Consider the following 25467-nt stretch of genomic DNA (forward strand, 5'->3'; position numbering starts at 1 on the left):
CTTGTTGATGTTTAAGTAAAGAATCCACACAAACCTCTTGCATGTAGTTATTCCAATCCATAACTGTTCTGTGATTAATTTCCAACTGCTTTTCACACCGTTTAACTGAAGTTAATTCTTCACTCCAACCATAAATAAATCTTACGTACTTCAAGAAAATCTCGATGATTCAAACCATGTGCCTTTCCATATACTTCTTTTACTGCAGCAAGTTGAAAAGTTGCAGCGCCATTGAATTTCGTCTCCAAAATATAATTTCGTTTCATGATTATTATCACAAATAGCAATGTTAGGCAAAACTCCTTTCGTGTGAAAGAATCTGATAGATTTTTCCTCTGTCTTGGGCAAATCCCAAATTTTCATTGGTTTTTCATCCATTTTTGACATATTTGTAAAAAGATGTTAATTTAAGAATTTACTATGCTTTCATGGTATAACATCTTGATTCGCTGGTTCATATCATGTGATCCCAAATGATCTCATCTCACATAAACTATGCTACAAAAATCTGATTCTCTCAGTAATTATCTACATTAATTTTAAGTTAAATCTTAGTATGGAATACAAGTTTAAATGCAAGAATTATTTCAGTATTATAATTTAAAAAGTTCTATGTAACTGTATGCCAATATTGAAAGAAATGATCAATCTGATAAGAAATAGCAGCGACTTGTTTTGAAAAAGTGCCACGAAAGGTTATCAGTGAGGATATTCGGTTTGGCATCGGTTGCACCATTTTCGGCGACTTTATCTCTTGCGTTGGCGAAATGGAAAATTGCGTCAGCCAAACGGAAAAGTACCCTTGTATGTTTTAACTACATTATATTTTATATAATTTTTTAGATGTATTACTAAGTGCCATTTTTCAATACAAAAATTATAAATAGCTTTGATTTTAATAAAATTTTGAGAATTTCTGTTTGAAATTATATCATAATAATCTTTTTAAAAGTTCATATTTTTAATTAGTAAATTTTTCATAACATTTGTAATATTTTAGGTAGGTATCTGTATGTAATTTAATTTCATATTAAAATGGCATATATTATACTTAAAAAATGATGATTTTTTATTCTAGGTGTTATATAATATGTTATTGAATTTTTTTAAAATCTAAACCAACTTTGAAACACTGTTCAGTATTTAAAAATGCTCTCTTAGCACGTTTTTATACTTAATTAATCATCTGATGTTTTTATGAATAAAAGGTATCAAATGAGTATGCCTATTTCCATAAACATTTTTATTTTAAACACTAGTACAGAATAATAGTTAAAAAGTTGATATTACAATTAATAATTCCTCTTTTATTTAATAAAATAAGTTAATAAATTTGATACTTTATTGGACCTGCCAGCATTTGAAGCAGATTTAGCTCAAAATTCTGCTAATATTGCATGCTAAGTTCGTCTACCTATTCCTACTGCTTATATAATCTAGTGTTCAAGTAATGCCTAAATGTTTTTGTGAGATTATAATCCTTAATTAGAGCCATTTTAAAGTGATTAGGGAGTTAAATGAACTACTGCTTTATTCCAGTACACTTACATATGTTTTGCTGTGGAATTCATCAGTACTGTTTCAGAAATGTTATAAGATAATTCTATAGCCTTTTAAATTATTTAGCACTATTCATCCACGATGTTTAGAATTCTATTTGTAGAGCTCATGATGAGGAAAATGCACCCAGCATCATGTATATGCTGTCACTGAAATTTTGTTTAAGGGGGGGGGAAGGGATCCTTCCAATAGCAATCAAATTTTAGCACTTTTTTTTTTTTTTTTTTGTTCTGGAAGATCAGAATTATGCTGGAAAATATTTTATTACTGCAGTTGCATTTCAATGGATTTTCTAAAATAAGTGTTGAATTGCAATTTATATACTGGAATTATAAATGAAGCCTTGTATGTAGCTGTAAGTTTCTTTTTTGTCTTTCCCTTCTTAAGTTAATTAGTACAAAAATTTTGATATTTTTAAGTGGGCTTGATTCTGTGTTGGGCCTTTTTATCCAGATAGCCATTTGATCAGATAAGACTAATGCTATTTTGATCAACTCCCATGGTAAATCTCAGTTGGTATGCCTTATTCCTAAAGTCAACTCTATAGCATTGAGAAAATTTGTTTGCTGTAACATATATAGCATTATGACTGTATGTATGCTCATACATCTTTTTTTTTAATGTATCCAAGTGTAGGGATTGTTTTTAGTGACTATAATACAACAATGTCCTCCATGAAGAAAAAGGCTGAAAACAAAAGTGGTAAAAATAAGATAGTGATTAAGCTGAAAATGAAGAAGGAAAATATTGAGTATCACAAATCAAGTATGTGGGTGTGGCTCACATCAGAGAATTTTATAAGGTTATTTTTTTCATTGATGATTTCCATAATAAGAAGGCTAGATGCAGGAGGAGTCACAAGAGTATTAAAGTATTGGTCATGTTATTGTGGAAGATGTACAGGAGTTTTTTCTCTTTTGGATAAATGAAAAGCACTTAGCAGTGACCAAGAACTTTATTTGTGCCTTGTACACTGATTTTAAATAAATTGCCAGATATATTGACAGAAGATGAAGATGGCTTCAAGTTGAGCAGGTTTTGGTTTAGTAGTTTAAAGAGGAGAAGTGGAATACATAGTTTTATGAGGCAGAAGAGAGGTTATCAGTTTGGATGCCAGATGAGGCTTTAGCTGCTGAAACACAGGGACTCATGATTTCTCAATGTTATCTGCCTTAGTGAGTTTTTAACTGCAGTAAAATGGGAATGGAAAAATACCAAACAGAACCTACACTTTATTGCAGAAAAGGAATACAGTTTTCAATCTTGAGCCCTTGAAAAACGGTCTCTTGCTGTCTGCTAATGTAAGTAGAGATTTCAAAGCCAAGCCCCTCTCGTGTATCATTCCAAGATTCAATGGAAGTGCAGTGTGCAGAGGAATCAGATATTATTTGGAAATCCATTAGTAAAGCTTGGATCACTCATACCTTGTTCGTTGAGTGAATAAATGAGGTCTTCAATCTTGCAATTAAGGACTGCCTTGTAGAAAGGAATTTGCTGCTTGTGGGTAATGCTCCTGCTTATGCTTCAGGGCTTGAGGTTGACTTGCTGGAGAAATTCAAGTTTCTTAAGTTTCTTTTCCAAACACCAATCCACACTATTCCAGCCTATGGATCAGCATATCATTTAAAATTTTAAAAAGTTCTGCCCCAAAGCATTATTTCAATAATGTGATTGAAGGAACAAACCTTGCACATTGCAAGCTTTAGAAAAGTCTGTTTCATATCACGAACATCTTCTAGATTATTAATAAAGCTTGGGATGTGCTAAAGAAGGCAAAGAAAAAATCTGATAAGCAACTTAACCGGTTTTTATATCATGTTAGCCTAATGACAAGATTGACACTGCATGCTTTGCAGAAATGCTTATATTTCTGTTGGGAGTCGTACAAAAGTATTGATAAAAATGAAGAAAGTAACATTATAATATTGTCTTCACTGATGAAGCTTAGTTCGTCGTAAATGGATATATGAAAATTATCAGGACTTGTGATATCGGTTATTCACAAATTTATACTTGTTGAGCAAAAGCCCAGTGCATTCAGAAAGAGGAATGTGATGAACTATGTCTTGTGTGCAAATAATCAATCTGCAATTTTATGGCTGTACTGTAAATGGCATTGTCTATAAGGAACTGTAATTTTTGTTAATTGAAAAAAATTCATATTAGTTTTTGTTTCAGAAGGTTAAAATGTCATGCCTTTGTAGAGAGTGATAGACTGTTTTTCGTAAGTTTGCATGTTTTCAGATAACCAGACTTGACAATGCTAATTTTTTTAAGGTTATCTGAAAAGAACAGTGTACTAAAGTAGCTCATTTAAGAAGGATTGACTTTACTGCAGTCATTCATAGAAAACATTAGTATTTTACCAATGCAGTGATTGGAAAAAATGCAGTCTGCGAAAAAATTTATTTAAGAATTCATATAAAATGAGAAATATTGAAATATGTGTTAACTGTAATCTCTGCTGCTGTAACCCAGAAGAGATAATTTTCTTCTTAAAGAATATATTTTATTCTGTTAAAAAGTATTATTTTAGTATTTTTATTTCCAGTGATACTTTTAAAACTGAATACTTTTCATTTTTGAATGCAATTTTTAAGCCATAATATATCATTTAATGCATCAGTTATTTCAAGTATATCATTATGTTGAATTTTATAATGTAATCATTAGCAAATAACAATCATATCATTTTGTAAATCCTGTTGGTATGAGTTTATTATTTTATCCTTGATGAAAATTCCGAAAAAGTTTTTATTATTGCTAATGAAATTAAAATTTCCCTTACTATATTTGTAATCAAAAATGTCTTTTTTTCAGAAGAGTACTGGAATATATGAAGATATTTAAATTCAGTTATAGCAAATAATTCCCAAATTATTAGGAATCAGTTAGCCAAATTATATTATTATTAGGAATTATCAATTATTAGCAAATAATTAGCAAACAAAATTTTAAAGATTTTATGGACTTACAGTATTAGTTTATATTATTCAGTTTACAGTTTAGTTTATATTAAGAATAAATGATGTAATGGATGGAATTTTCTCTAATCATCTTTATAATTTAAGCTGAATAAAATAAAATTTTTATCTGTAGATGTCATGTTAAAAGTACTTGCCATGCATTAATTTAAATCAGAATTAAATGCTGCTTTTTTATAAATGAATAATTTGTATCTATAACATCTGTATTTATTGAAAATTATATCTTTTTAGTGTCTAGTAATCATGAAAATACATGGTCTTCATCATCGAATCTGGCCGACGAAGAGCTCAATGATGTAAATACAAAATCTTTTCATAGCCCTAATTCATTATCTGATGTGATGCACAATAACACGAGCCATTTATCAAAACCATCTGTGTCTGTGAGCAACTCTTGGACAGATTCTAACTATAGATACAACTTTCAAGAGAATGAATGTTCAGGGACGCAGTGTGAAAGCAGTAACCAAGTTGTGTTTAGTAACAATGATAATCATTCTGTTACTGAATCTGCAAAAAATGTTGCTTCATCTGTGAACTGCCAAAGTGATTCATCTAGGTCACCTTATATTTCATCCGCGCCACTAAATGTATCTTCAGATTCTGTGGTAGGTATTGAAATAACCTCTCTAATTTTTCTGCATTTGTTACTTAACTGTATTCTTTTTTTTTTTTTTTTCTGATGCATTTAATTAAATAGGTAAGTCATGATTTTGATATTAAAATTTTTTTACTTTACTTAAAAATATGAAGTCTGATCTTTCAGCAAGTTAAAAATTAAAAAATTGAGGATGTCTGTATATCTATAGATTTAGGATTGTTTATATCTATATGTTTTAATAATTTTTATTGGAGCATTTCTTTTAACATTTTCAAAGGTAAATTGTATCATTTGTAATGTTATTTTTCCTTTTTTAAAAAAAGGTAGGCATGTGTATATAGCTAATTAAAATTTTCTAATTATATTGTTTTTCCCCTGTTTTATAAGAGTGTTTAAACTTGTATGATTTACAGAATGTTTAAATTAAATTCAACTGTACATTTCCTGCCTTTATAATATTCCTGCTTTTTTTTTTAAATATTTATTGTGGTGAATTTTAAAAAAAGGTTCTACTAATTAATTAGTCTTTTATGATCATTTTGATTCACAATTAAGAGATGTTTCTATATCTTTGAAGAATACTTTGCTAGGGTTTAAAAAAATTTTTTGGTACTTTTCCGTTTTGCCGGCGCAAACGATAAAGTCGCCAATAATGGTACAACTGATGCCAAACGGAATATCTTCGCTAGTAACCTTTTACGCTTCATTTTCAAAACAAGTCGCAGCCATTTCTTATAAGATTGATTGTTTCTTTAAATACTGGCATACAATTGCATAAAATTTTTACCTAGATAGCTAAATTTTATGCCCTAAGACCATTCGCGGTAATTAAGTTAATTAGGATGCAATCACACCCGAAGCCGAAAATATAGAAAAGGCAAAATCAAGGGTTAAATTCAACAATTCTAATGAGAATGCACTAGCGAAGTAAAGCAAGGCGGTTTTACATAATTTCTGAGTAAGCTATTCGTACGATTGAAATAATTCTTGCATTTAAACTTGTATTCTATATTAAGATTTAATTTGAAATTAATGTAGATAATTACTGAGAGAATTCGTTTTTTTGTAGCGTAGTTTACGCGAGATGAGATCACTTGGGGTCACGTGATAGAAACCGGCGAATCGGGATGTTGAACCATGAAAGCATAGTAAATTTTAAATTAATGTGTTTTTACAAATTTCTTGTCTTTATTTACTAGCTTTTTACAAAATTTTAAACCATATTAAAATGTTTATGCCTTCAAAATAAAAATTTCTTAGAACTAACATTTCTTAACATTTTTTATGTGCATACTCTATGCTGTCGCCAACAAAGTCTGCTTGGCGAGATTTGCGCCGGCGAAACGGAAAAGTACCAATTTTTTTTCCATAGCAAATATTTCAAATTAGTGTAATTTATAATAGAAAACTTCTACATTAGTTTATATGGAAGTGCAGTTTGAGGTTTTTTCACTGCTAGAATAATGATGGGAAAGACCTTTTATAAGTGTCTCAGATAAACTGTATTGCAGAAAACTTTATGCACCCATAAAGTAGCATTCACACTGGGGTTTATCTACATTATCGTACTCGCTTCCATGTGTTGAGTAGCTTCGCTATATGTGTAGTTCAGATTTTTCAGTTTGCTTCACTATGGAAAAAAATTTGTTTTGAAATAGTGTTGGCTCTGTCTCCATTAGCTCAGGTAAACCCCAGTATGAACATCTTTTTAAACACTGAGCTACAACAGCAAAACTCAGCATGCAGGTTTCATTTAGCAAATAATGCAGTTGATTACAATTTCAATCCCACTGATATTGTAAAGCTCATTATGTAGTATATATATTAGAGTTGCACTTCATACAGTGTATGAAAGGACCAGTGTCCTCATTTTCTGGCAAAACTGTATTTCTTGCTTTGATGCTGCATGTTGTGTACTAAGATGCTTCTGAGATATATTTGTTGGTATTATTGTTATTTCACTAATTTAAAGGAGAGCTTCATAATTCTTAACAGAAGCAAATCATTTCAAGAAAAACCTCAGCTGCCGCCTTGAGCAATATGATAGATGCTTTATGTTAGCAGTAAGATCCCAAAAAAAAGTGCATGCATCCAATGAGGCTCAGAATGTTCCAGATAGCCAGCTCCATTTTGGTTGGTTCTGAACTTTGTTTTCTTAAATAATGGAGACATTTTACCTTTAGTGACAAATCCTTTCTCATTGTTAATGATCACTACACACATATAAAAAAATAGCATGCATTTTTTGATATTGCATTTTTTCTTAAGTAGCATATTGCCTTTATGTCTAGCATGACAATCTATGGAAACAATTTTATGGTGTAGTTAATCTCATCTTGTACTGGAACGCAACATCAAATGTGTCTGTGACACTTTATAGCTAAATTTGTTGCCTAAGCTTTCAAGGTGTAGTTTGTTTTGGAGTCAATTGATGAATGTGTAAAAAGGAGTAAAGTAATGAATGTAGTTATTTATTTTTAAAAAACTTATAAAAAATTAGCAAGATCCACTGCAGCATCCATTTATTAGTGACGTTTTTGATATTTTATCAAAGAACAGCTAAGATATCGGTATAAACACTGGTAGTTTGTAATTCGCGTCAAATTTGTTGTAAACTTTATCTGATAATCAATAATAGTTCTTTTTGTGAAAGTTTTGTCTCTATTTCATGTTCCAAAATTTCAACATGATTTTCTTATTAGTCTCGAGTCAGTAAATTGGCAAATTTTATGCTTTTTTTTATGCATTTTGTGAAAAATCAATGAATGCTTTTAAGTATTATTTTAGAAATTATGTGAATATTTCAGTTAATATCAAAAGCCATTCTCAGTAAATATCATCTTCTACTGATTATTTATAACATAACCTAAAGCTCTGGTTCTAATCATCATAAAATTGCATCATTATTTGCAAATTTCCACAAATATGACACAACATTTAATTTTCTTATAAAATTTATTCATGTGAAAAGTTGCAAATGGACAAAACAAAACAATGTAACATAATCAGCAATCATATCTGAAGCATGTGGTAAATGAGAAACTGGACTGACTGAATATAGTATTTGATGTATACTTGTGGGGGGAAAAAAAGAGAATTTGCATATTTTGCCAATTTTTTTGAGAAATATAAATTATGCTTCCAAACATACAAACTCCATCCCCCAAAAAAGGGGGGGAGAAAATATTTAATGTAGAATATACAAATTCACATGTGTCAAATTAATGTGTTAATTAATTAAGCAACTGTTTTGGGTCTTTTTTCTGGGGGGGGGGGAACGGACAGTATTTGGTGAAATTTAAAAGAGTAACCACTGAGGAAGTATTGGGGGAGGGGAAGCAGAACTGTTAATTGCTAGACTTGAATGTAACTGTCAGCATCATCTGCAATTTATGGAAAGAATTTAAGGATACTGAATCCATACAGAGGAATCCTATGTAAGGTTCTCTAAGAAACATGGTGTTCATTGAAGATTGATATTTATCTGTAGAGGAAGCCTGGACAAGGTTCTCCTAGAGCCACAATGTCCAATGAAGATTAATAGTTGTCTCTTTCAATTAGGTATTATAGGAATGCACCAGCTTTCAGCTCTCAACAGCCATATGAAGCCACGTTTCAAGTTTCCAAGTTTCTTTCAAGTTTCATGGGAGCTACATGAGAGAGGTTTATTTGCAGGAAATCTCTCTTGACTACATTCTGCTCATTTCTGTGTACAAGAGAGCCCATTTAGCATTGTGCAAAGAACATTGACTCTGGATCAGGCATTAGCAAGGAACCGTTATCTTCACAGATGAGTTCTGATTCAATCTAACCACTGATTCTTGATGTACTTTTATTTGGAGAGATGTAAATATATGCCCTCCAACTTTTGAGAAGAGGATGATTATGGCAGTAGATCTTTGATGGTCTGGGTAGCTATCATGTTGTATTCATGCACAAACCTTTGACAGAAGCTCAGCAACTGCTACAAGGTATAGGGAAGAGATCTTAGAGCCCTATGTTTGCCTTTTCAAAAATGCTGTTCACTTATATGGATGACAGTTCTTATCCACCTAGTCCTAATATGGTGTGTGATTATTGGAGAAGTGAGGATATTAACTGAATGGATTGACCTGCTGGATCTTACCTAAATCCTATAAAAATATCTGGGTTGCTCTAAGGAGGGCAACTGCAGTTTGCTTTATTCATCCCAGAACATTTCAGGACCTGAAATAGCATTGTTGAAGGAATGGGATGGATCGTTACAGGGACTTATAAGCTTCATTTCTAACATGAATTCCTATTGTGAGAGCCTATATGACTGTTAGGAGGGGTCCATACTCCTTATAGTCCCTCATTTTTGTTTGATCTTGTGATATTTCTGTCCTTCCTGCACCAGTGAACCTTATGCACTTGCATGTATACCTTTCTTGTGTATGCTAAAAAGGGTATTTTTTAAGTGTGTCTAGTTAAGGCTTATGAAAAGTATATGTAGAATAACAGTATTAACAGCAAGTTTTCTTTTAGATTATGTATGATATACCAGATATATTACCCTTTTATGTAACATAATGAAAGCAAACATTCAGTGTTTTGTTTAGAAGCATTATAAGGTCAGTTTTAATGTTAATTTTTGATTAATTTAAAAAAGTATCAAGTTTTTAATTCTGCTAATGCATGGATCTACAGTGGAAAATACCAAATTGCATTGCTTGTGAGAAAATATTCACACAGGCAGATGTCAGGTTATTGTCATAGTTCTGTCTTTTGCCTGAGGAAATAAGTAAATAAAATTAGATTATTTATGTTAATGAAGTGAATTAAGTTTCCATAAGTGTTATGCTCTGAGAGTAATCAATTTTCGGTAGTAATACTTTCCATTTGCAGGTTTAATATTTCTGAAATTTTTATATATATGAAACAGAAATTGTAAATTTATATTAATTATTTATATTCTAAATCAGTGTTATTTGTTCATTTAGATTAATGAAAAAACGCAGTCCACTTTGAAAAACCTAGCTGAGCGTGCTGTTGGAGACTGTGGAATAAATCATCATATCTCTAATATGCAGTTCTCTGCTTTACAAAATAAAGGTAAACGAGGCTTTTGTTTTTTAAATCCTGGACATTTTCTAATTTTTCTCACTACTGGTTCTCTCTCTCTCTCTCTTTTTTTTTTTTTTTTTTTTTTTTTAAACCTTATCCAAATATAACCTTTTCAAAAGTAAAATTTGAGAGATTATAGTTAAGTCATACTCCTCTGTAATTAAATTGCTACATATATAAATATGCTATTCTTAGGTTGTTGACTTGTTGTTACGTGTTAAAACATGAACTTTATGAAATATTAATTCTGATAGATGAAAGCAAAGCATACCAGGTTAATATTAGATGAATTTTAGATTTACATTGATTTAGTTTATAGAAAAGCTTAACAAATATCTTTTTTTCTTTTTTTATATAAAACTTATGCGATCTAATCCTGAATTTTGTAAAACTTAGACACATTGTCCATTAACCCATATGCTCCCAGTGATCTAATACTGAAACCACCTATTCAGAATTCTATAGAATGTAAGGAAGTGGTTTTCTTGTGCAACAACAGTGCATAAATAGGTAGTATAAGATGCCATCTTTTGGTATGTAGCAGAAATTTTAGGATAAAATGCAGCATTTCATCAGTATTGGCATTTTCTTGGTGTGATATCACCTGAAGAGTGTCATAATCTTGCTTTATTTTATGATATAAAATTTCAGTATTGCTTGTGCAGTGGCTGGTATTTTCTCAACATTGGTGGCATTATATATTTTGGCACTTTGTTGACATGACAACTGCAAATTTGTACATTTGTAAAGTATGAGGAGTGAAGATTGAAAGATTTTCAAATTTATACGATTGAAAGATTTTCAAATTTATGGAGTGAGAAGATTGATAGCATTGTGAAAATGCCAAAAAGATGGACAAAAAAATGAAGACATCAACACATGTGCCAGAAAATATACTTTTTTCCCAAGATTTGTCAACAAGAAGCGATACATATGCCAATACGTGAGACATCTCTATGATGTGGTTTATGCAATACAAAAACTGAAACCCATCACTGAAAATGGTAGTGCACAGTGTGCAATGTTGGACTCTGCCTGAGCAATACAAACTATTTTCTGCAGTATCATCAAAAATATATCAAGACCTATATTCCTAATGGTATTATAGTGTAGCCATCATATTCTCTACAATAATTTTAAAAAAATCGATAAAAATTTTGTGCTTTATATTAATCATTACCAATATATTAATCATGTGACAAACACATAAACTTCTTGACTACTTCCACCCCCCTGAGCTTAATCAATGTTGCAGCTAAGATTCTTGTATGTTTCTTCTTTTTGTGAGGTACGTAAGAGGCTGTATAAGGTTGATCAGGGCCAGCTTCATAACTTGACAACTTAAGCAGTCGTTTAGAGTGCTGATTTGCAGAAAGTGTCAGCTAACTTGTTATCACAAGTGAAAACTTTATCACAAGTTTATTTAAATTTAAGTAAATGATATTAATTTACATGAGACTTCAAATGTGTTAACTTATTAGACCTTGAAACATGATGGAGCCAGGAAGATGAAAGCTTGTAGAGGCAAAGTAATATCCGCCTGTGAGAGTTACCGTTCAAAGAGTGTTTGTTAGCTGGATTGAATTTTACTGTCTGTTCTGTGAGGGATTTTTGAGAATTTGCTATATTTCTCATGTAATAAGGAGAATTTGCTTGCTATTCACTCCCCCCCTTGAGCTATTTACTGCATGTCATTTTACTACTAATAAATTGCCAATTGTTTCCTGTTATCAGGAGTTTATTTAACCCTTTCGGGTGCAATATATAGAGATATTTAAATTGTGATAAAAATTGCATGAATTGTAACTTATAGACCCCAAGAACACAAAATTGAGACTTCAAAAAAAATCTGCAGTGAAATCCTAAATTTTGAGGGCCGGTATATATTTTATACCTCTGCCTCTGTATGACATTTTTTCTCCATCAAAGTCCTCAAAGTTCTTATTTCGATTTTCAGCCTCTTGGATCTCCTATGGGCCCCCTTTTAACTTTTCAATAAATAAGCTAGTAATATAAAATTTTGGAAGAATATCTCTTCAATAAAAGGAAAGTACTTTTTTTTTTTTTTTTTTCAATTGTCAGGCCCATGGGCTATTTGGAACCAGTGGATTTTTTCTTTCCAAAAATAAAAGTTTTCCGTCTGAAACAGGCCTTTGAAATGTTTTCCCCCCTTTCACCAACTGAAGACATATTTCGAAAACCACCTACTTGTATCCTTACCCAAGGGGACAATTTCTCATTCTTTAATCTGTCATATGAAATTCCGTAAAGCATAAAAGCTTTCAAATCAGCAGATTTTCCATTTACTAGTAGGTGAAAAGAGACTGACCTAAAGTGCATTCCTGTTTCCTGTGTTTATAAGTGAGCTCCCCTTTTGTATGATCTTATTACAACCTTGCTGTGGATGACCAAATTAACCATCAGAATTTGATGGTTAATTTGGTCATGAATGACATTTTAATTTTCGCTGTATTCTAGGGTTTTGAAAAACATAAAGCAACAAATGTCTTTCAGGGCTAACATGTCACTAATCCCTACATTTGTGTAACATTTTGACGTAAGATAAGTTTGAGTGTTTCTCAGAGGAAAGGGAAAGTGCTGAAATTAAAATATTAGCTAAACAAAGACGAATGAAAACTTGACTTGAGTAAGCAAAGTATAAAAAGAAACCAAAATACTTTTATTCATTCCTAGCACAGGGTTATTGTAGACCCTGTCCCCCCATGAACATAATATAAACAGCTTCTAAATTAATCATAAACAATTGTATCATATTACATTATAAACAATTGCAATATAAATAAATTCTGTCATCACATAGAGTAGAGAAGGCGAAGTCTGGTGCTTACAACTTTTGACAAGTTATGCTCAGTATATGCACTGGTATATTTTATATACTAGTCTTAAAATCATATAAATAATCTTTAAATTATCAGTTTTGATTGAAATGCAGTAAATATATAGGGTTGAGCATATGTATGTCATTTATTTGAAGGTTTTGAATTTTTTCCTCCCTTCCAATAGAATTTATGAAATTTAGAAACATGACACCTTTGAATGAGGAATATTAATTTCATAACTGCAAAATACTGAGCATTCATAGTGTAGTGCTGCCAATTAGAATCAAAAGGAAACAATAGAAACTCAAGATTACAGTTTTTGATGTAAAAAAATTAGCAAATTAGCATTATTCCATTTTTAGGAGGTTAAAAAATTGACAAATTTCCGCTATATAGTATATACTGGCACCCTTTAAAGAGTTAGACATAGCTACGAACCCATAGCTTTCAACAATATCATAGGTGTAATGTGCAAGGCTAATTTAATTTTTTTTTTTTTTTTTTAAATGAAATTCCAGTAAATGTAAGTGCAGAATAGAGACCATGGTATTTTCCTTATTTGAGAGAATTACTTTTCTTCTTTCTCTTTGCTTAAAATTATAATAGATAATAATTTAATAATAATAATAATTTTATTGTTAGAATTTTTAGTAGTACTATCATATTTTTGTTATATTGATGTAGTATTATATTAATGAAAAAAACTGCATTTTATGACAGTACTGCTGCATTATCTGTATACACTCTTAGTTTGGTGGTTTTCTTCTTGGTTATTGCTGTTCATTTTATCCTTGAAATGATCAGTCATTTTGAAGTAATACAGTCATCACTATTATTATCATATTAGTATTCTAAGTAATCTATCGAGAACATAGAATACAAGTTACTCAGTTTTGATGTTAATACAGTCAAAAGTCGTTAATTCGGACACCCATAATTCGGAATGATCTATAATCCGGACATCAAAACTAAAATCTTTCTGCGCATGCGCCGCGTTGACACATGCGCAGAGGCGTTCACGCGTGCGCGTAAGACCTTTTACGACTGCGCATATGAGTGTGCGCAAGTGCAGAATACGTTTTCGCGTGTGCATTTTATGTATAATGGACGTATAAGCTAAATAATTATCTATTTCAGTTAATGTTGATGATTGCGTTGTTCCTTAATTTTCGAATTGCATCCGGCTTATTATTTTTTGCAGACTGTAAGAGCAATTTTATAAAAGTAAGCTTAAACTTTCGATTATATCAAATAGAATTTCCGATATATATTTGTTAATATGTAAAGGATCTAAAGCGAAAGTATGTTTTGAAATCCGAAATCTGTTTATCAATTTCACGCTGCTCAGCGGCGGGCGCGTAATGAATTGGAAGTTGATTTGTCAGCACTATCCTTATCTTCAGCGCAGATGTTTTTATTTTATTTGGCTTATAATTCCTTACCAAATGTAGTATTTCATCTCGATATGCTTCATCTTTGATATGATTTAAAACAAGTTCCTCGTCATTATAATTCGCTTCCGATAGCGAAGAAAAGTGACAGAGGTTATTGAAAACAAAAAAATTTCGATTGACAAATTAGTCGGTGTTCTTGACACAGCAATTATAGGACTTGAACGGTGGAACTTTGTAACTGAACAAGAAATTATGTCTGTTTAATAGAATTAAAGAGAAAGTATTATCACATGAAACGAAGCAAAACTTAAACAACTTACATTGAAAGAAATGTTTAATCAAGTAAACAAATAAATATTAAGCTTTTTCTTTTTGCAAATTTTGATACCCTTTAGATCATAATTGTTCTTTATTTCATAAATTACGGTTTCATATTTTTAATTTTAGAATTTCTGCATGCCATCTTACGAGATTTAAACTGATGATCTATAATACGGAAAAATCGATAATCCGGAATCGCGAAGTCCCGACGAGTCCGGATTAACGACTTTTGACTGTATTAGGATGCAGTTGCATTTTTATTAGTTTTATTTCTCTATAACAATGATGTTAATTTTTGCACAAGTCAACCTTTAGCACAAAAAGAATATGGGACAGAAATCGGTCATCAAATCAAGATTAAAAAAATTGATTTGTTTTAGAAAAAATAGAAATGGTAAAATATTAAAGTTTGTATTTCTGCTCATAATAAAAAGATTGTTCCATTTCTCTTTTAGCATATTTACAAATTTTGTTTTTGCCATGCCTGTTTTTGGTGTTTATTCATTACAGTACAAAGTCTTTAATCTGGAATAATCTATAATCCGGACCTCAATGCTACAAACTTTTTGCGCGTTTACACATGCGCATAAGACCTTTACGCATGCGCATATATGTTTAATGTATAAAGGACAGTATAAGCTAGGCTAAAATTATCTAATTATCTATTTCAGTTAATGTTGCATCTTAATCTTCTAATTGGACCTGGCTTATTATTTTTTACAGACTATTAGAGCAATTTTATTAAAAGTAAGCTTGAACTTTCGATTATGTCTACTAACAATTTTACAATTTTAGTATGTGCAAATCCTGCAGAAATGCACAAGTGCAAACTTTTCGTAATCGGAAAACATGCACGACCTCGAGCATTTAAAGAAGTAACGATTTTCCCTCTTGTATATCGTGCAAATAAAAAGCATGGATGACACAAGCGTTGATGAACGATTGGTTTGAAAATCATTTTATACCCGACGCTCGGCGACATTTGAGTTCGTTTGGCTTACCTAATGACTCAAAAATAGTCCTGATAGTTGATAACTGTTCGGCGCATACTTCACTTAAAGTTTTAGTGAAAGATAATGTATCTGTATTATTCTTCCCTCCAAATTGTACGTCTATCATTCAGCCTATGAATATGGGAATAGTGCACCCATTGAAATGCAAATATAAAGTAGCATATCACTTCCGATAGTTAAGAAAGTGACAGAGAGGTTATTGAAAACAAAAAAAATTTTGATTGACAAATTAGTCGGTATTCTCGACACAGCAATTACAGGACTTGAACAGCGGAACTTTGTAACTGAACAAGAAATTATGTCTCTTTATAGAATTAAAGAGAAAGTATTAGCACATAAAACGAAGCAACTTGAACAACTTACATTAAAAGAAATGTTTAATAAAGTAAACAAATAAATATTAAGCTTTTTTTTTTTTGTAAATTTTGATCCCTTCAGATCATAATTGCCCCTTTATTTCATAAATTACGGTTTCATATTTTTAACTTTACAATTTCTGCATAATTTTTAGATAATAAAATTTCAGTTTCAGTATTGCAACTTTTTCAGTTTCTGACTTTAAATCTGCTAACCTTTAAGTAAAATATAAACATTTTTATTAAAAATAAAGAAAACCAAGAATTTTTGTATAATTGTAAAATTGTTCTGCCATCAAATTTTAAAAGTTATCACGTTAATTTTTTTCATTAGATTTGTTATTAATTGTGGAATATTCATAATTTTGTTTTGGAGCATTCTGAAATTACTAATGTGATATAAAAAGGGGGAGTACAAATGTGATAAAATGCAAAATATGTAACTTTAAGGAAAAGTTTTGAATATTATATACATAACAGAAAATCTAACGATATTATTAAATCATTAAAATAATTATATTACTACTTGACTATGTGATAAAAGTGGCATTTTTATTTGTAATATGTTTGTTTCAAAAATGTTTCTTTCAAATCTTATTTTGGTTACAGTATTATTTATTTTTGTTTTTTAGGATCTCAAATAACGCACAATATTCTTGGAAGTAGTTCAAAAGAGGTGTTTGTTAATTCTTCATTGCCACCATCATCAAATTTATCACCTTCAACAAGCTGTGCAGAAATCGATATTTCTCAAATATTTGGTGAAATTCCACATAATTATTTTTCAGCTGAACAGGCTCATTGTTTGCGTATTCTCGATGCTGCTTCGAAACATATACCTCACCCAGTGGATTCCCGAAAACACATGTATGTTTGACAATGTTTATGAATTGATTTTTTCCCCTCATTTCCTCCCACATAATGGTGTTTAGCCTCAAAAAATTATTATTTTAATATTATTATGAATCTGAAAAGATGTAGATATTCACCTAAACATATTGCTCAATCTTGCCATCCAAGAATAATACCAGGTTAATATTGGAATTTAACTAAACACAGAAAATTATCATTTTGTGACTGTATTACATTATAGAATAATTCATTATGAAGCAAATAATTACTAAAATTTCATTATTTATTTTAATTAGTAGTTCATGCTTTTAACCTATTACATGAATAAACGTTTATCTGATTAAACATGCAATTCTGAAAAACTAAAAATGTATGCAAGTGTCAGTGAACCTAATATATCATGATTTATTGTAATTAACAGTTCTGATAACTGCAAAAGATGTTTCTATTTTTCATACACAAGTACATAAGTTTTTTTTTTGTTGATAAGCTCCAAAACATGAATTTGTTAAGATCTGAAGACTTATTGATGTAAATGATATCTTCAAAACAATCAACTTCTCTTCTCAGATTTACAAAAATAAGATAAGTTAACATCTCTCTTTTAGCACGAAAGTCTTTAACCTTCCGAGTGTTAGGGGTTTGCCCCTGAAATTTCAAAGTTCCCTAAAATGTCTTGAATGAATAATATTTTCTAATAATTCAAAAATGACCCTCTCATTTTGTACTTTTCTTTTTCCAACATACGTCCAAACTGAGATAGGGTGCATCTGCAGTTGGAATTTCGTGTGTATCAAAGTGGAAAGTCTTCTCTTTATGAAATTTTACATTCATAATCCCTGGAGGGTTAAATTTTTCTGAGGGATAATCTCTGACTTTAACCTTCTGTCCATTTCAGATGATTTCATTGAGGATCTTGTAGGACAGAATGTCTGGATTACTAAGTGGTTTAAGATGTGCAAGGAAGGTCAGTTGATTAACATGAAATATGTTATTCTGAACTTCAACACGTCTGGTCTGCCAATTAGTATTAAGGTTGGGTACTTAAATTGTCGTGTAAGACCATATAAACCTGATCCTATGCAATGTTATCAATAATGCCACTTTATCACTCTAAAAATGTTCTGTCATAGCAATCTCACATCTGCTGAGTTCTCTGTGAAAGGCCAAGGCTATGAGAATTGTTGTGGTTTTGGCAATTCCAGATTTAGGAAATTTCTGAACTTTAGATCATCAGTTTAAATCTAGTAAAATGACATGTAGGCATGGGAGCATTGGGGCTTCACTTATTGTTTAGTTCAGATCGAAAAATGCTAACCCTCCTCACAAAGCCAGCATGAGAGCTGCACTGGGTGTCAGAATTTAGGTATAGCAAATATTTTAGAATTCAGAGTAGCACCAAGCAGTAACTCACTGAGACTGCACCAAGTGAAAAATAAAATTTCTTCATTGTTATTCTCCAGATCCTGGAATTGTCATAGCTTCCATCATGTTCTTGATAGCATCAAATAGTTGATCACTGCTGACCATTCAGTATGCTTAAAGAGAATTGGCTGTCAAGCTTAGAGAGTATTCACTATTGAGAAAAGAAGATGCTGTTACTGATAGTTCTCTTTACTCGGTTTAGGTATAGCTTTTTTTGCTTGACTTGATTATCATATAACTATAATCCCATTGCTAACTTCAGTTCAAACTGTTGTTGTACAGGTTAATGCGGAAACAATGGCAGTATGTTCTGTTTACCCTGCCACCAAATGAACATATTGATCAGCAACATTTAGATGATCTCGTAGAGTAACTGCTTGTTCTCTACGGGATCATCTAAATGTTGCTGATCTTTTGCTTGAAGATGATTTTAATGTCCATGATTATCTATGGTAAAGTAATAATACCAACTCACATGGATATGATCATAATAGCATATGAGTTACATCATGTGATCATAATCTCTCTCTCCATATTAGTTAAGAGAAAATCTACATCAACCAGCCAACGAGGACGTTTCATACACTTATTAATCTTGCCATTAATTCACCATCCTTCTTCCCTCTTTTCATTTTTAGTGTTGAGAATGGTCCTTGGTATTTTGATCATTTCCTCATTTTTTTTTTTTTTTTTTTTTTTTTTTTGTCTGTAGCAGAAGAAAATATGTACCTAATATTAAGACTTGTGGGATTTGCATTTGAGTAAGCCATCTGGAACTTTGCCTGAGTTTGTGCTAGAAAAAATAGTGAACTGTGCACCTATACAATGAAGTAGACAAGCCATTACTGATAAGTCTTTTGGAAGCTGAAAACTCTGTTCCAAACACATATACTAGATTAAACAAACTATTTAAAATTGTGGTGGAATCAGAAATGCTAAGAAAGCCTGCCAAAGCAGAGAAAAATGTTGGGAAATCTTTTGTAACTACTTCACTTCGTTAAACCATATGCCTTCAAAAAGCCAAAGCAAATGCTTTAAAAAAAAAAAAAAAAAAAGCCAGTGGATTTTTTGGATATCCTATATGATATGCTACCATTAAAATTTACATTAAGTAAAGGAGTAAAAAAGGAAGTGAAATGTATTATGACCACTCAACTTTCTGTTTTGGAAAAAGACGGCTGAGTGATTAAGCATACAGAAAAAACTGTGAACACTACTGATGAGACCTTTGTTGCCATTTCTTGTGGCAGCAATCTCTGGCGAGTATTTCTTTTGTCTAGCTGTGCTGAGAGAAATTTCCTAGTGCCTCTAACTTAAAGCTGTACAATGGCAGTTTTATAATGCTTGAACTAAAGAGAGCTTTGCCATAGAAACATAACATCTAAGTCTGGATTGTGTCAGTTATGAAATGCTGAAGCCTTAAGTCATTGACTGCCCTTCTCGCTCTTCACAACTGAGTGTAGAAGGAGCATACTTTTCCACATGTATGGAAGAGTGCTGTTGTTATTCCCATAGTTAAGCCCCAGAAATCCCTGCAGGTATCACTCCATTGCACTTACAAGTTGCATTTGCAAGTTGTTGAAAAAATGATAAACTACCATCTAGTTTATGTCAAAGAAAAGAATAGCATAATCTCACCATATCAGAGTGATTTATGTAAAAGTAGAACAACTATTGATAATATTCGAGGACTTCCATCTGTGAAGCTTTTCTCATTTCTATGTTTTTTGACACGGAGAAATCTTATGGTGAGACATAAGATACAGAATTTTGTGTAATCGTCACACCAATGTTTTCATATCCTGCTGATTTTCATTAAGATTTTTTAAGTGAGGATTGGCTGTGTTTTGTTAGATGTGGTCAAACAAGAAGTGGATGTGCTTCAATGCTGTATTTTTAAGTATTACATTGTGTAGGTTGTGACTTAAGAGAACCTTTTATTTCTGGATCATTATGTGCTGATAACCTCCAAATAAGCTGTTATGGTGCAGATTTGAGATACGTGGAGCAATAGTTGCACATCACTATTAACGGGATCAAGAAATAATCAGAAATATATGGATTTATATTTTCAAACAGGAGACTAATGTTAAAAGTTTTTTTTTTTTTTTTCTTTTTTTTTTTCCTTTTTTGTCGTCTTCAGTGTGCGAGACTATCATCAGAAACTCTAAAGATATGCTGTTTTTAAATATTTTTAGCCCAAATGCTCTCGAAACATAATGTGTCTGTAAATGAAAGAACACCCATTTGGGCATAATATAAAATCTGAAAGCTTTCATATTTTACTTTATTTTATCTGTTTTTCCAAAATTTCTTTCTCCATTGTTCAGTCTTTTATCTCATTTTGTCACATCTTGTGTGCTTTGTAAGGTATTAAAAAATTTCTGTTTGCAAGTCTTCTGAGTTTGATGGCTTTGTGTATCCAAACTCTATATGTTTCTGTATTCTTATTTTTATCTAAAAACTTAATAATTGCCTTCTTTTCATATACAAGATCTAATTTTGTATTTATGTAACATTAAATAGGTTTAAAAAATCTTACTTCTCTAAAGTGTATGTTATTTTGATACATCAGAACTGTATAAATTAAGTTGCTTTTCCTTGTAATGACATAACTGAAATATGAAAATGAAAGAAATTATTTTAACATATTGTTACGAAGCAGACAGTCTGATTTTTTAATATATGCTTAAAAAAGCAAAGCGATAAAAATTAGTTATTTTGAAACTCTGACTTAGTAACTCAGAAAGAGATGAATCGGCAGACGTCTTATTTCTGATATTTAAAGTGAAGTATGAAAGCCAGATTCTTTTCATTTAAAAAAAAAATTTTTTTTTGAAACTATTCATTGCAAAACTATTTCTGACATAGTAAAAAATATGTAGATAATATTTTCAATAATTTTAAACATTAAAGAATAAATTTTAAGTAATGTTTCATACTTGATTCTGCGCCTTTTCAGAAACAAGCATTTTAAAAATTTTTGATTAGCTAGTTATTTTAGAGATATTATAGGGTAAGTTTAAGTTATGTGTTCATCCTGGAAATTACATTAGCTGTTTAAAGAAGTATGTATGTACTGATAATTTGAATTATCATGTTAGATATAGCTCAAGTTGAACTTGCAACATTTTATCAAGCAATTATTTAATGAGTTGCAATGGTGTTCTGCAGGAAAGTGAAGTTTGAGGAACATTGATATTTGCATTTGTTTCCATGGATATAGTCATTGATATCCCTGAACATGAAGGATTTTTTGGTTAAATATATAAAATTTAAGATTCATTTTATATTTGCCATTAGATTCCATTTTAAAACAATAATTGACAACTTTAATAACAATAATAATTTAATTATACTTTAATGTAATGATATAGCTTATCTGGAATCAAATTCACACTATTTTGAATTATGCTTATAAAGTATCTCTAACTTTTATGAAAAGAGAGGATTAGAATTAAAATTGTTAATTAGGTATACAGAGGCTGTTTGCATATTTTGGATTTTTCATTGTAATTACAGAAATGCTTTATCTAAAATTTCTATGTTTTAAATGTTCTGTTTGATAACCCTTATTCTTCACTATCTTCACACACCATAATTTCCAAGAGAATACAGTTTTTTTTGTAGTATTGGAAGAAGTATTTTATCCCATTGCTCTCGAACAGCTTTTCAAAGTCTAAGAGCATTTGGTCGACATTTTGACAACTTGTTTTTTAAAAGTCCAAAAGTGCAAAATTACATTGGTGATAGATCAGGAGATTTAGTAGGAATATGAGTGAAGGTATAGCCTTAATACCCATTTCTTGTTCCAGTTTTCCAGAAAATCAATTGTGGATTTTGATGTCTCGCTGTTTGCTTTGTCTTGATGCAGTTCTACTTATCGATGGTACTATGAGTAAAGAGGCAGAATTGCATATTTAAAATTTGGGTATAAAATATGTTTTTGATAATATGTGGAGTTGATCTTAACATTTTTCTCCACTCTATTTATAATTTGCCATTATATGAAAAACCAGCGACAATCATAAATCCCTTAGATAAACTTTTAGATTCCTTGAACCATGTTTCCTTCTCTTTGATGATAATAAATATATCTCTTTTATTGCAGTCATTTAAAAGTACACCCATGATCCACATGATCCATCTATTGTGACCAGTGGTGGATTGGTAATAAAAATCAGCTCTGGCAGGAAAAAATATGTTGGCTCTAAGGCTCGATACGGAATGTCATTATACTTATAAGTTATCATTGTCATAATCATCACCATAAAAATTAATTTTATAAAATATAAATATACCTTTGCAGGAAAGTAACACTTTATTCATACACACATACACACATATATGTACAAATAAACTACAAACAATAAATAACAGTGACTAAATAATTACAAAACAGCAGTTGATTCATAATTAGCCATTTAAATATTTTTTAATTCGAGCCATATTCCATGCTCCATTCCATATTACATTCTAGGATGTAATGGAGTCTTTTAGTCTGCAAATATTTTGTTACTGGCTTAGTATATAAAGTTGATATTTTACCCAGAATAGATTTTGCCATTTGCATATCTGTGCATTTTATATATCATTGGAAGGAATACTTTTGAGTGAAAGTATTAATTCTACGCATGTTCCCTCATGAACAGGGCTCTCTTGCCGAGTCATGTGCGTCGACTCCATTGTTCGAGTTTCTTGATAGGCCAAAATCTCTGCAGCCTTTTCCGCCACTGATTGTGACCACAGTTTTCTATTTTTTCTGGATAAATGGGTTTCTCGTAAAGAATTCTGCAGTGCATTCTACATTATGTTGTGGAGAAAGTTGATGCACATTATGTTTTTCTCCTTTTTAAGATTTAAAATCAGCATTAATCACTTTGTTTGCAGTGGATATTGAGCATTTTAATGATTTTGCAACTGTTGTTTGACTTGGCAGATTTTCTTTTAATATTAAATATCTTACTGAAGAAATCAAAACAGTCGGTTTGTTCCTTGGGTACATATTTGTAACAATTTTTCTACTTGAAGCTGAATTCTCATGATTTTTCATTTATTGTTGACAGCATTACCTATCGTAGCTTTAGATGTCAAAAGACCATGGCTCTCACAACGTTTCTTAAACTAGATACGAATCATTTTCTTCAGAAAGAACACAAACATAGCCTTCCATCCATTGCTTCTTTAAAAGTGATACTTTGCATGAAAACAAAACTGTCAAGTAGCAGACTATAATTTATACTTTCAAAAGTATAGTTTCAATTTAAAAAAAAAAAAAAAAAAAAAAAAAAATCCATGCAGAAGATTTTTTTTTAACCAGCAAAACAAAATTATGTTAAAAATGTGTGAACAGCATCTGTATTTTTCTGAATATTACAAGCTTCAAGAAAATCCAGCTCACCAACTGAAGTTTTTCCGTATAATTTTATTTCAAGCAAAAATTTAAAGAAATGGTTTACAAAACAGTGATTAGCAACAGAAAACTGGTTAATTTCTTCTTTTCTGACGAAAGAATTGTGTTTTATAATTTCATATTATTTTGCTGCAGTATTTACTAATTTACTATAATTACTAATGCTACATGAATGTGCCTTTCATCTAGACAATTAATATTAAAATTTTTTTCAGAAGACCCCAGCTTCCTGGAGGCCCTGCTACTGCACCAGATTATTATCCAACTACTCTTTCTAACAGTAATTCAATGGAGTTCTTCCAACGTCTTTCAGCAGAAACATTATTTTTCATCTTTTATTTTCTCCAAGTAAGTTCTAGAAATATATTCTTGTTAATAAGTATACTGCCATAAATTTTAACTGTATTAAAAATCTGGTGTTTATAAGACCGGATGTATGTATTTTTTTTAACTTATTGGTTGTTTTAATTTTTATCAATATTTTACACATACTCTGTACATCAAGTTTTTTCGTAATTTATATTCCGTGTTTCTATGAAGGTTCGTGTTCTTTGTTTTTTAATCAAAACCATATTAAAAATTTTTTGTATAATATTTATTAAATCATAGTTTTAAAAAAGCTGTTTATTTTTCATCTATCTTTTGTAATTCTGAAGGTTTGCTTTCAATATTATATTAGTATTCCTGCATTACCTTCAAGAGAAAACTTTTGTTTCGTATTTCATTTGCTATTATAATTTTAAGAATGTTAGTTTTATATATTTCTGAATATAGGTAAGTTTTATTTAAAAATGGCTTTGAGATTTTTCCAATGTAGAATTTGAACTTTTTTTGATGTCCTAATTTTCTGTGCAATAAATTAGAATATATGGGCTTGAACTCGCTGATTTTGTTAAAATTTTGTGAAACTCCAAAGGACCTTATATCAATATATATATATGTATGTGAATAAATATATACATGTTTACACGAAATCAAGAAATAAATTGCACTTGTGTATGTGCATTATTTTTCAGATTTCTTACCAAAAAATTGAAAGTTACTAAACTTATATAAAATGTGGAACTAAAAGGTGCAGAAACATTTTTATTTGCTGTACTTCTCCGAGCACTAACCTTCTGAAAAAGATACTATGAGAAATTTAGCATTTCAGTTTGATTCTGTTTTGTACTCTGCAGTGTTTTTTTGTTTGCTTTGCGCTGTTGCTTTTGAGTTTTATTATTAGTATTACTATTTCCTCACTATTCTTCTGAAAAAAATATGAATTTATGCATTGAATTTTATAAAGTTTCTTCTACTATATAATGCGCATACACATGGGGAAATTTTTTCAATATTAGACCCAAGAAAATGCCACTTTCAAAGATTATTCATTACATTTTGACTATATATATATATGACGACATACCTTGCAGCATGAGAAGCATGGCAGTAGTAGAGATGTTAGAAGTGCATATCAGTGTTATCCTATTCTAGACAAATGCAGCACTTCATGTTTGCAAAAGTGCCTGCAAGCCACCGTCACTAATCACTGTGATTTCATGATGAATGTAACCCAAACAATCTAATCCAATCAATATTTTGTGACAGAATATTGGACCGATTATGCAACACCTGGTG

The 25467-nt window shown here is 30.8% G+C and overlaps 1 protein-coding gene across 2 annotated transcripts in view; it reads left to right on the forward strand.

Annotated features, from left to right (window-relative positions):
- Positions 1-25467, forward strand: part of LOC118195531 (CCR4-NOT transcription complex subunit 3-like) — a 72651-nt gene that overhangs the window by 35213 nt on the left and 11971 nt on the right. Inside the window, exons 11-14 of one of the 2 annotated variants that reach the window (XM_085812615.1) lie at positions 4779-5155; positions 10110-10221; positions 16790-17024; positions 24066-24195. In XM_085812615.1, the coding sequence (XP_085668741.1) occupies positions 4779-5155; positions 10110-10221; positions 16790-17024; positions 24066-24195 (854 nt within the window). Of the gene's footprint in view, positions 1-4778; positions 5156-10109; positions 10222-16789; positions 17025-24062; positions 24196-25467 lie in introns of both variants that reach the window. The other variant, XM_085812613.1, reaches the window with a different exon arrangement.

This window comes from Stegodyphus dumicola, chromosome 3 (assembly GCF_044657685.1).
Source record: "Stegodyphus dumicola isolate Sdum_Otavi_A_Nest chromosome 3, ASM4465768v1".
Taxonomy (NCBI): Eukaryota; Metazoa; Arthropoda; class Arachnida; order Araneae; family Eresidae; genus Stegodyphus; species Stegodyphus dumicola.